This window comes from Pristiophorus japonicus, chromosome 1, assembly GCF_044704955.1.
Source record: "Pristiophorus japonicus isolate sPriJap1 chromosome 1, sPriJap1.hap1, whole genome shotgun sequence".
Classification (NCBI taxonomy): Eukaryota; Metazoa; Chordata; class Chondrichthyes; family Pristiophoridae; genus Pristiophorus; species Pristiophorus japonicus.
This window is the reverse complement of record NC_091977.1, coordinates 32,895,355-32,908,570: the sequence shown is the minus strand read 5'-3', so window position 1 is coordinate 32,908,570 and position 13,216 is coordinate 32,895,355. Positions and strand designations below refer to the sequence as shown.

At 44.6% G+C, this 13,216-nt stretch overlaps 1 protein-coding gene across 1 annotated transcript in view; it reads left to right on the top strand.

Moving 5' to 3' along the window:
- The window catches only part of vegfc (vascular endothelial growth factor c), a 270,356-nt gene that overhangs the window by 244,141 nt on the left and 12,999 nt on the right, over positions 1-13,216 (top strand). The window contains exon 5 of the mRNA XM_070878417.1: positions 516-628. Within this exon, the coding sequence (XP_070734518.1) occupies positions 516-628 (113 nt within the window). The remainder of the gene's footprint in view (positions 1-515; positions 629-13,216) is intronic.

The window sequence follows — 13,216 nt, the reverse complement described above, 5'->3', positions numbered from 1 at the left end:
CCGGAATTTCTGGGCCATTGCCTTCGATGGAAACGGGAGAATTGTAAAAAGGGCTGCCCACTTGCTGTCACCCATTTTACATGATTGCACAAAGTCAAGACCCACCCCCTTTGAGTCAGAGCTGTCACTGGAATAAAAACAGAAAATGCTGGAAAAACTCAGCAGGTCGGGCAGCATCTGTGGAGAGAGAAACAGAGTTAACGTTTCAGGCCGATGACCTATCATGGGAACTGGCAAAAGTTAAGAGATTTTAAGCATGTGCAGGGGTCAGAGCCGGAGGCAGTTGCTGAGGAGATGTGGCTGTGAAAGCGAACTTTGGTAGATACCGCTCTCCACAGGTCAATGATCTTTTTGTGCCAGAAACCCTGAAAATATAACTGTATAACTGTTCAGCTGTTTCTCTTTTGTGCATGTTTACTAATGGCCTAACGTTTCCCTAACATGGACCAAGTGATCACGATGTTGCCTGTGATCACTGCCTACTTGTAACATCAACATTTTCACTTCCTTCGCAGCTGTCTGATGGCAAACAAAACCTGTCCTAAGAATCAGATCTGGAATAGTTTTTTGTGCCGATGTGTGATGCAGCATGATTTCAGCAGCTTGCTGCCCCCAAAAAGTGATTCAGGTTAGTGAGATTATTTTATTTGTTGATTGATTCATTTTATTTATTTGCTATTCAGGCACCGACTGAGGAGTATGTCAGCCACGAACGCAACTTAACTCAGCACCAGTCATTTGTGGGATCGTGCGCTGATTTACGAAACAAAATAAAATCTATACAATAAATACACACACTAGACACAGTAGGCAAGATGAGCTCCAATCCATGCTGTGTCCTGGCTTAAACATCTGAAAGAAAAAGAACGAAAGACTTGCATTTATAGAGCACCTATTATGACCACCAGACGTCTCAAAGCACTTTACAGCCAATTAATTATTTTTGGAGTGTAGTCAATAAGAACATAAGAACACAAGAAATAGGAGCAGGAGTAGGCCATATGGCCCCTCGAGCCTGCTCCGCCATTTAATAAGATCATGGCTGATCTGATCATGGACTCAGCTCCACTTCCCCGCCCGCTCCCCATAACCCTTTATCCCCTTATTGTTTAAGAAACTGTCTATTTCTGTCTTAAATTTATTCAATGTCCCAGCTTCCACAGCTCTCTGAGGCAGCAAATTCCACAGATTAACAACTCCCTGAGAGAAGAAATGTTTCCTCATTTCAGTTTTAAATGGGCAGCCCCTTATTCTAAAGATCATGCCCTCTAGTTCTAGTCTCCCTCATCAGTGGAAACATCCTCTCTGCATCCACCTTGTTAAGCCCCCTCATAATCTTATACATTTCGATAAGATCACCTCACATTCTTCTGAATTCCAATGAGTAGAGGTCCAACCTACTCAATCTTTCCTCATAAGTCAAACCTCTCATCCCCAGAATCAACCTAGTGAACCTTCTCTGAACTGCCTCCAAAGCAAGTACATCCTTTCGTAAATATGGAAACCAAAACTGCACGCAGTATTCCAGGTGTGGCCTCACCAATATCTTATATAGCTGCAGCAAGACTTCCCTGCTTGTATACTCCATCCCCTTTGCAATAAAAGCCAAGATACCATTGGCCTTCATGATCACTTGCTGTACCTGCATCCTATCCTTTTATGTTTCATGCACAAGTATCCCCAGGTCCCGCTGTACTGTGGCATTTTGAAATCTTTCTCCATTTAAATAATAACTTGCTCTTTGATTTTTTTTCTGCCAAAGTGCATGAACTCACACTTTCCAACATTATACTCCATCTGCCAAATTTTTGCCCACTCACTTAGCCTGTCTATGTCCTTTTGCAGATTTTGCGTGTCCTCCTCACACATTGCTTTTCCTCCCATCTTTGTATCGTCAGCAAACTTGGCTACTTGACACTCGGTCCCTTGTTCCAAGTCGTTAATATAGATTGTAAATAGTTGGGGTCCCAGCACTGATCCCTGCGGCACCTCACTGGTTACTGATTGCCTACCAGAGAATGAAGCATTTATCCCGACTCTCTGTTTTCTGTTAGTTAGCCAATCCTCTATCCATGCTAATATATTACCCCCAACCCCGTGAACTTTTATCTTGTGCAGTAATTTTTTATGTGGCACCTTGTCAGATGCCTTCTGGAAGTCCAAATGCACCACATCCACTGGTTCCCCTTTATCCACCCTGTTTGTTACATTCTCAAAGAACTCCAGCAAATTTGTCAAACATGACTTCCCCTTCATAAATCCATGCTGAATCTGCCTGACCGAATTTTGCTTTTCCAAATGTCCTGCTACTGCTTCTTTAATAATGGACTCCAACATTTTCCCAACCACAGATGTTAGGCTAACTGGTCTATAGTTCCCTGCTTTTTGTCTGCCTCCTTTTTTAAATAGGGGCGTCAAGTTGTAATGTGGCAGCCAATTTGTGCACAGCCAGCTCCCACAAACAGCAATGTGATAATGACCAGATAATCTGTTTTTGTTGTGTTGATTGAGGGATAAATATTGGCCAGGACACCAGGGATAACTCCCCTGTTCTTCTTCGGAATAGTCCCATGGGATCTTTTACCTCCACCTGAGAGATAAGGCCTTGGTTTAACATCTCAGCACCTCCTACAGTGCAGCACTCCCTCAGCACTGCACTGAAGTGTCAGCCTAGATTGATGTGCTCAAGTTTCTGTAGTGGGACTTGAAAGCACAACCTTCTAACTCAGACACGGTTATGCTACCCACTGAGCCACAGCTGACACATACTGGGTTCTGGGTTCCGTTATGTCCCCTTCAAAATCTGTATTCAATCTGACGGGTTTTGATCCTTTACATTGCCTCTAACTGCTTCCTCAGCAGTTGGAAGTAGTTTTGGATGCACATCAAGGTGCGTGTACCTTGGTAGTCAGGAGGTGACACTGATGCTCATTCTCCCGAATCGTTAAAAATTAGCCACCTGCAGAGCACAACTCTGCGTCTGCGTACGAGTCCACTTATACAGCGATCCTTTGGCATTGACAGTGTAAAACACAGCTGGCAGTATAACTTGCATCTGCTGGATAAGCACCTCGCTCTACAGACACCAGTGCAACACCAGTATCAGTAATAGGACAACATCTATCGCACCTTTATCATTTTCTGCTTGCTTCTTACAGTTTTACCCACAAATCTGATGTGTTGCTATTTTCTTTCATTCTGTTCTGCACCTCACTTCATTAACGCCCTCGACCCCCGCCGCCCCCCCCCCCCCACCTACCTTTCCCTTTCCCCAAAACACCCTCTAGCCTTATGATGTGACGCTGCCCTGTTTTCAGCCTTTGGCTCTGTCATCTTGATCATGGGCCGAAAATTGCGGTTGGAGGCTTCCTTCGTACGAATGCCTCCAACCCCTAAAAAATCCACGAAACTACCTGTTGGTCCCGGAGGAACGTAGGATTCCATGTCTGAGGCCTTCATTCGCTGCGCAGCGCATGGGGAGATGTCTTCCACGTATGGACGCCTATGTTGGCATCACGTGTGCCTGGACCACCAATCACTATCTAGCATTCTCATTGATAATAATGGCAGCTCTGTTTGTATGGGCTCCCATTACTAACAATGAGAATACCCCCCTAAAACAAGAAAGGTAGCACAGTAAATACAATTAAAATTGAAATTAAATGTAATTAAATGTTTTAGAAATAAATATTTTTTTTGGAATTTTTTTTAATGTGTTTCAATCAGGTTAAAAGCAATCTTACCCTAATGGATAGGGTTTTTAATATAAAAATCAATGGTTACATTTAATTTTTCTATGTTTTAAAAGTGTTACACTGGTAAACGTAAGCTATATGCCTGCTTTTACCAGGCGTAAAAGTTTGAAGGACATTCGTTGGACAAATAGGCCAATCTTTCCTGCACGGATGTCCTTCTCCCGGGGATGCGTAGAATCTGCCTGTAGAAATTTTGACAAATCGGAAAAGTCGGTTCTCCCGGGTGTGTGAGCCCTCCATACGCACCTGGCGAGGCCAAAATTTTTCGGCCCATTCTGTTTCTCTCTGATGTAAATCTTTCTGCAGTCTTTACCCCGACAGCTGTTACAGCTCCTGATGTTGCTACCCGAATATTTTACCTGGAATTTAATCTTTATTCTTTATTTTAAATGTTCCGTGATTTGCCAACATCAATTATAAAAAGTTATTTCGCCTTACTTGCACTAAGATCAGATGTTAAGCTAATTCATGGCTTAGTCTGCAGGTATTTGCAACTGTTCTGCTACACAGGTCAGTTATCAGGCAAAAGCAAAATATTGCAGTTGCTGGAATCCGAAATAAAAACAGAAAATACTGGCAACCTCAGCAGGTCAGGCAGCATCTGTGGAAGGAAATAGAGTTAACGTTTCAGGTCTGTGACCCCATGAACTGGAAAAGCTCGGGATGTAACAGATTCTTACAGAAGTGCAGGGGCATTGAAAGGAGGGAGGGGAGGAAAGAACAAAAGGGAAGGTCTGTGATGGCGGAAGGCAGGAGAGATTCGAGAGACAAAAGGGTTGTGGTCAAAAATGGGATGGTAATGGCACAAGGTAAGAATCAACAGATGAGTCTAGATGGGGTGTGAATGGCTGCCATGGGAAAGAGAATAACAAGGCGGAGGTGGTGGGGGGGGGGGGGGTTGTAAAAAAAAGGAGGAAAGCGAGAAGAAAAATGGGCAGAGGTTATGGTCTGAAATTGTGGAACTCGATGTTGAGTCCAGAAGGCTGTAAAGTGTAACGTTATCAGGCAGTTAGGTAAGGAGCAAAAATAATAAGGACATAATATAAGAACATAAGAAATAGGAGCAGGAGTAGGTCATACGGCCCCCTCGAACCTGCTCTGCCATTTAGTACGATCATGGCTGATTCGATCATGGACTCAGGTCCACTTCCCTGCCCGCTCCCCATAAATAAGAAAAATATTCCAGGCTTACACTTGTCAGTTGGGAAATAGTAATGGTTAAAAAAGTTGATTCATGTATTTTGGTAAGTCAGGTTCAGTTTACTGAGATGCTTTGACTGGCTTGGAGACAGTTCCGATACTTCACAGCTATATGGACCACGCTGGGGCTGACCATGAAGGCAGTAAGAGCGGCAGCTGTAATAACAGTCCCGCTGCCAACTTTTGGTCCTTCCTCTCTTTCTTTGCTTCTGGCCGCAGAGAAGTACATTTTAATGACATAAGTTACTGGGAGCAAAGGTGATAACCTCAAGCCTTTCACTGTAACCGGAGCCAGATGCAGTGGGTGCGGGATATCTGCCCGGTTGCTATGCTGGCCACATTAGGCAGACGGTTCACTCTGGGGAGTCTCACGCCCTCTTATAACAAATGGTGCATGAGCTCACTGAGAAACATCACCAGACTCCCAAAAGAGAACAGATTGCAATAATCAGATCACATCTGCACTTAGGTAAACGCCCAGTAATCTGGCAGCAATGGACAAAAGTAGCCACCAGCACAGTCAGTTGGATGGACATTTTCATTGCGATAAAAAAGATCTTGCTGCTTTATTGGGAGTTATAAGAGCATAACAACATAAGAAATAGGAGCAGGCGTAGGCCATTTGGCTCCTCGAGCCTGCTCCACCATTTAATAAGATCATGGCTGATCTGATCATGGACTCAGCTCCACTTCCCTGCCCGCTCCCCATAACCCTTTATTCCCTTATCGCTCAAAAATCTGTCTATCTCTGCCTTAAATATATTCAATGACCCAGCCTCTGCAGGTCTCCGAGGCAGAGAATTCCATAGATTTACAAGCCTCTGAGAGAAGAAATTTCTACTCATCTCAGTTTTAAATGGGCTAAGACTATGACCCCTAGTATTAGTTTCCCTTATGAGTGGAAATATCCTCTCTGAATCCACCTTGTCGAGCCCCCTCATTATCTAATTAAGTTTCAATAAGATCACCTCTCATCCTTCTGAACTCCAATGAGTTATTTGCTCCCAGCAACTCTGGTGCGTCCTGCACTGCATCCTGGCTAATAGGGTGCAGGGGAAATCACTTCATGGCAACTGTGCCACTCTCAAACTGCACAGTGGCGAAATGTGTCTGCATTGCTTGTTGTTTTCCCAGAAGTTCAGGATGAGATTGGGACCATGCCGCACGAGGCATCATGATGGACAAGCCATCCTCACTCTCATCGATTCAAAATCACGAAGGGTTTTGACAGAATAAATAAGGAGGAACTGTTTCCAGTGGCAGAAGGGTCGGTAACCAGAGGACACAGAATTAAGGTGATTGGCAAAAGAACCAAAGGTGACGTGAGGACATTTTATTTTTGCAGTGAGTTATTGTGATCTGGAATGCACTGGCTAAAAGGGCGGTGGAAGCAGATTCAACAGTAACTTTCAAAAGTGAATTGGATAAACACTTTATGGGGGAAAAAATGACAGGGCTATGGGGAAAGAGTAGGGGAGTGGGATTAATTGGATAGCTCTTTAAAATAGCCGCCACAGGCAAGATGGGCTGAATGACCTCCTTCGTCGAATGATACAGCACGGGTTTTCACCACATTATTCCCCACAATTCAAAGTAACTGCTTCAGTGAAGGGGTTGAGTTCATTATAGAATTATCATGCATTGCCTCTGGAATGCATTGATTTGACCAAACAGCCTTTGATCACTGCTGAATTCCCTCTGCCCTGTGTTGTGGAAAAGGTTCTCATTTTATCGTTTCCTAAGCACAACGGGGAATAATCTTGACCTTGTGCGACAGTCATCATCATCATTATCATGATAGGCAGTCCCTCGGAATCAAGGAAGACTTGCTTCCACTCTGAAAATGAGCCCTTAGGTGGTTGAACAGTCCAATACGAGAGCCACAGTTTCTGTCACAGGTGGGACAGATAGTCGTTGCGGGAAGGGGTGGGTGGGACTGGTTTGCCGCACGCTCTTTCCGCTGCCTGCCCTTGATTTCTGCGTGCTCTCGCCGATGAGACTCGAGGTGCTCAGCGCCCTCCCGGATGCACTTCCTCCACTTCGGGCGGTCTTTGGCCAGGGACTCCCAGGTGCCGGTATAAAACGAGTGATGGCGAATCAGAAGTGTCAAGCAAACATGACACCAATCCCAATCTTTATTTCCATTGTCGGGAACGGCAACCGGCCACCTGACCTTAAGGGCCAGGCCCCAGTAGCATGACACTCACCGACCTCCCGCCGAAAACTGCCAGGAAACGGCTGCTTGACTGGTAAAACCCGATGGTAGGAGGTCCTCTGCCGGTGGGGACCCAGAGGCACAAGCTCCAGAACAAGCTAAGTGTTCCAGGAGGGCAATCCTTGTCGGGGGAGGCCGCCCGGGCTCAGATTTACTTATGGGGCCCAGAGGAGTGGAATCGCCTATCAAGAGAAGACAGGTTAATGTTTCAAGTATGGACCTTGCTTCTTGAATCAACAGCTTGCTGATTCAGAGACGAGCGTGCTACCAACAAAGTCACAGCTTACACCAATGTTCCCCCTGAGGTGCTCGGCCACGTGGTCGGGCAGCAATCTCACAGGTCCCGCGCAGGCCACTTGTACATTTGAAATACTGCGCATGCGCAGAAATTTAAAGGGACCACGCATTAAAAGAAACAGGTGCAGCTTATAGAAAATATTGGCAGACATCCTAAGGCTCATTGCATAACAGAGTGCATTTGGCGTTACAAATAAATCATTTTTTATTTCAATTTTAATGAACAACAACAACAACTTGTATTTATATAGCGCCTTTAACATAGTAGAACGTCCCAAGGCGTGTTATAGGACAAAAATTTGACAGCGATCCACATAAAAAGAAATTATGGCGGATGAACAAAAACTTGGTCAAAGAGGTAGATTTTAAGGAGCGTCTTAAAGGAGGTTTCGGGAGGGAGTTCCAGAGCTTAGGGCCTTAGCAGCTGAAGGGACGGCCGCCGATGGTTGAGCGATTATAATCAAGGATGCGCAAGAAGGCAGAATTTCAGCAGTAAGAATATCAAATGTGAGAAGTTTGGATTGAAGCAAACAGTGCATTTAAAGCAGCAGATGAAGCAGCAGGTCCCAGGTTGGAGCAGATTATTTCTTGAACTGAGCTTGCATGAGAGAAAAATAAAACCCTAGCGACATGACAACACCCTTCACCAGAATAAAAGCCAGCAGCAGAAATATACTTGCCAACAACAATTTGTCTTGAAACAGTTTGGATCTGAAAAAGGTTTCAATCATCCTGTGTTTTCTTAAATAATGTGGCAAAATCCCAGTCAAAAGGGGGCTGCATTAACAAGGGAGCCACATAATACTTTGGCAGAAGAAGATGGGATTTTTGAATGTTCGTTCCAAATAATGTAGTCTTTCTTCATTGAACACCAAGATGCCAGTCATTAGCTAGGGAAAAGCAACAGGAACGCAGAAAGTGCAGCCAAAAGCGATGGCCAATCGGATCGTGAACAATGGATTGCACAGAGATTCCCCCCTTTACTGTGCGGCGATGTGTATCGAAAGTGACAAATGCATTATAAGCAGAGTCCGCTGCCATTTGCATGGCACCCCGGGCTTGTGCCGCAGTAGACCCATATAATGTCAATTTCAGTGTGAGAAGACTGGAGATCACAGGGACTCAAAAGGAACAGAACTCCTCTTGAACACCTCAGCCTTGAATTTAGCAGAGGTCCTGCGGAACTGATCCATATCTGCTAATTATGAATACAACGCACACAAGAATTTAAAAATAAAATTCAATTTGACTTTGGAAAGTGTTTTTCTTTTGTTCCATTTTGATCTTCATTCAGTTTGGCAGCTGTGAAGAATGTTATGTTCCGCTATAATTTTTTCTACCGCTTGTTCCCTGTCGAAGCGCAAAACCAATTTTTGAACTGTAAAGAACACATGTGTTTTGAATTTAAGAGGTACTTTACTGGTGTTATGACTAAAATCACAAACTCATGTTATTTTGGTTCAATCATTTACAGTTGTTTGGCATTACAATGTTGCTCTTGAGTTGAAATGCAAAGAGCGTGAAGGTGACAGGGTATCGAGTGGTGTATGGGCTGGATGGGCCAAATGTTCTGTTTCTGTGCTGTACAGTCTATGTATTTCTGTGTAATCTTTTGCAAAATTTACCCTGATCGATGTTATTCTTGTCATGTTTATCATTGAATGCCAATCAGTAGTAAACAGCAAAGACACTGGAGTTGATTTACTGAGTTGCTTACCATGTCGCCTTCTTGACTCTACATGACAGATTCTACACTTCCTGACCGGCATTAAAACAATGCCAACCGGGAAATCTCGGTTCATCAAACTACTGCCAGAGCAGAGGAAATGGCTAAGTACCTCTTCATAAATCACTCCCGATCAATAACAACTTGCAATTATATAGCGCCTTTAGCGTAGTAAAATGTCCCCATGAGCATAATCGGACAAAAAGAATTGATACTGAGCCAAAGAAGGAGACAGTAGAACAAGCGACCAAAAGCTTCATCAAAGAGGTGGGTTTTAAACAACACTATAAAGAAGAAGAGAGAGGCAGAGATGTTTAGGAAGGGATTTCCAGAGCTTGGGACCTTGAAAACTGAAGGCAGGTAAAACTGAGATGAGGAGAAATTTCTTCTCTCAGAGGGTTGTAAATCTGTGGCATTCTCTGCCCCAGAGAGCTGTGGAGGTTGGGTCATTGAATAAATTTAAGGCAGAGATAGACAGATTTTTGAGTGATAAGGGAGTAAAGGGTTATGGGGAGGGGGCAGGGAAGTGGAGCTGAGTCCATGATCAGATCAGCCATGATCTTATTGAATGGCGGAGCAGGCTCGAGGGGCCAAATGGCCTACTCCTGCTCCTAATTCTTATGTTCTTATGTATTAGTTCTTAAGCTCTTCTGCCTTCCACCCTATCACAGACATTGCCTTTTGTTCTTTCCTCCCCTCCCCCTTTCCCTGCCCCTGCACTTGCTTAAAAAATTGTTGCATCTCTAACTTTTTCCAGTTCTGACAAAGGGTCATCAACCTAAAACATTAACTCTGTTTCTCCACAGATGCTGCCTGAGCTGCTGAGTATTTCCAGCATTTTCTGTTTTTATTTCAGATTTCCAAAATTTTGCTTTTGTGTTGTATTAGTTGCTTGAAATCTGCTAACAGGCTATTGGAACAGAAAGTTGAAGGTGGAAGCAGACTTGGAAATTTGATATCAGGGCTCCGTGCAGTTGTATTGGCAGCTGGGATGAGCACAGGATTAGCCCAGATTAATTTTAAAATTCATTCACAGGATATGGGTGTTGTTGGCAAGGCCAGCATTTATTGCCCATCCCTAATTGCCTTTGCGAAGGTGGTGGTGAGCTGCCTTTTCAGAGGGCAGTTAAGAGTCAACCACATTGCTGTGGGTCTGGAGTCACATTTAGCACAGATCAGATAAGGATGGCAGATTTCCTTCCCTAAAGGAATTTAGTGAACCAGATGGGCTTTTACAACAACCCAGTAGTTTCATGGTCACCATTACTGATGCTAGCTTATTATTCCAGATTTATTTAGTTAACTGAATTTAAATTCCCCAGCTTCCGTGGTGGGATTTGAACTCACGTCTCCGGATCATTAGTCCAGGTCTCTGGATTACTAGTCCAGTAATATTACCACTGTGTTACCGTACGCTAAAGATGTCTGATCCTCTGATATTCCGACAGTCCTTGCAGGAAGCACTTGACATCCCTACAGTGGCACCCTTGAGATTCAAAATTTACCGTGTGTGACAATTACAGCTACAAGCCTTTGTGTTACTTAAGACACAGCACATTCGAACTCTGACTTTTGGCTGAAAATGAATAAGGACCAGGACTAGGCAGTTAACGATGAATAAACTTAGTATATGGTGCTGGGTCTGTACACCTAGAAGACCAAGGTGTCTGTCACATTGCAAGCGGCCCTGGATAGGTCCTTCCACCCTGCGTTGTATAGCTGAGAAGGAAATGGAGACATGGAAGTTGTCACGATGAGTTGGAGTGCTCACCAAGCCACTCAAGAAGAGCTCCTGGTACCTGCGTGGGTTTAAACCATGCGCTTGTCACTTGTACAATGACCAAGTAGGTACTGCTTTCTTGTGGGGAGGCAGTGCAAAGGTGACTCGCCTGGAATTGGAAGACGGGATCCAAGTCAATCCTGCATTGCAGATTTGGAACTGCGACACCTGAGCGAGACAGGTCCACAGTACAGTTCATACTTAACCAGCCAACCTGGCTCATTAATGAAAACTGGAGGGTTAATCCTGTTTCTGGGGCCTGGGATTCTTCCAACTCAGCTCTGCATAACCCTGCAAGTCAGTGCCCTGTAGGTAGTTGCAGGTTGGATAAACAGTGAGAAGTTGATAGTGCACTGGGAGGCTGTGCAGGTTTAGTTGATTAAACAGTAGTAGGACCACTGCACATGTCTGGGTGTCCCTCACCCTTGGCTCTGCAATATCTGTGCCTATAGTCTCTGGACTTAGATAACTGGGTGTCTGGCATTCCTGCTCCTTAACGGCCCGATGGGAGACTAGACTATGCGTACTTAGCCCCTGATTTTTTCTGCAGAGTAAGAAAAAGAACAAAAGAAAGACTTGCATTTATTTAGAGCTGTTCACAACCTCAGGACGTCTCAAAGCACTTTATAGCCAGTGAAGTACTTTTGAAGTCTGAAACCTGTTGTAATGTAGGAAATGCAGCAGCCACATTGCGCACAGCAAGCTCCCACAAACAATGAGATAACGAACAGATAATCAGTTTTGATCCAAAGCTCAGCTGTCCGTGTCCTAACTCGCACCAAATCCCGCTCACCCCTGTGCTCGCTGACCAACATTGGCTCCTGGATGAGCAATGCCTCGATTTCAAAATTCTCATCTTTGTTTTCAAATCCCTCCATGGCCTCACCTATCCCTATCTCCGTAACCTCCTCCAGCCCCACAACCTCCCGAGATGTCTGCGCTCCTCTAATTCTGCCCTCTTGGCATCCTTGATTATAATCGCTCAACCACTGAAGGCCGTGCCTTCTGTCGCCTAGGCCTCAAGCTCTGGAACTCCCTGCCTAAACCTCTCCGCCTCTCTACCTCCATTTTATCCTTCAAGACGCTCCTTAAAACCTACCTCTTTGACTAAGCTTTTGGTCACCTGCACTAATTTCTACTTATGTGGCTCGGTGTCAAATTATTTGTCTCATAATAGTCCCGTGAATCGCCTTGTGATGTTTCACTTTGTTAAAGGCGCTCTATAAATACAAGTTGTTGTTGAGGTGTTATTTCAGGGATCAATATGGGCCAGGACACTGGGGAGAACTCCCCTCTTTCCCATTAAAGTAGTGGCTATGGGATATTTTATGTCCACCTGGAATTAGTGGGAAAGCGGGTTGTGTAGAGGACACAAAGGCTGCAAAGAGATTTAGATAGGTTAAGCGAATGGGCTAAGGTTTGGCAGATGGAATACAACGTCGGAAAGTGTGAGGTCATCCACCTTGGGGAAAAAAACAGTAAAAGGGAATATTATTTGAATGGGGAGAAATTACAACATGCTGCGGTGCAGAGGGACCTGGGGGTCCTTGTGCATGAATCCCAAAATGTTAGTTTGCAGGTGCAGCAGGTAATCAGGAAGGTGAATGGAATGTTGGCCTTCATTGTGAGAGGGATGGAGTACAAAAGCAGGGAGGTCCTTCTGCAACTGTATAGAGTATTGGTGAGGCCGCACCTGGAGTACTGCGTGCAGTTTTGGTCACCTTACTTAAGGAAGGATATACTAGCTTTGGAGGGGGTACAGAGACGATTCACTAGGCTGATTCCGGAGATGAGGGGGTTACCTTATAATGATAGATTGAGTAGACTGAGTCTTTACTCGTTGGAGTTCAGAAGGATGAGGGGTGATCTTATAGAAACATTTAAAATAATGAAAGGGATAGACAAGATAGAGGCAGAGAGGTTGTTTCCACTGGTCGGGGAGACTAGAACTAGGGGGCACAGCCTCAAAATACGGGGGAGCCAATTTAAAACCGAGTTGAGAAGGAATTTCTTCTCCCAGAGGGTTGTGAATCTGTGGAATTTTCTGCCCAAGGAAGCAGTTGAGGCTAGCTCATTGAATGTATTCAAGTCACAGATAGATAGATTTTTAACCAATAAGGGAATTAAGGGTTACGAGGAGCGGGCGGGTAAGTGGAGCTGAGTCCACGGCCAGATCAGCCATGATCTTGTTGAATGGCGGAGCAGGCTTGAGGGGCTAGATGGCCTACTTCTGTTCCTAATTC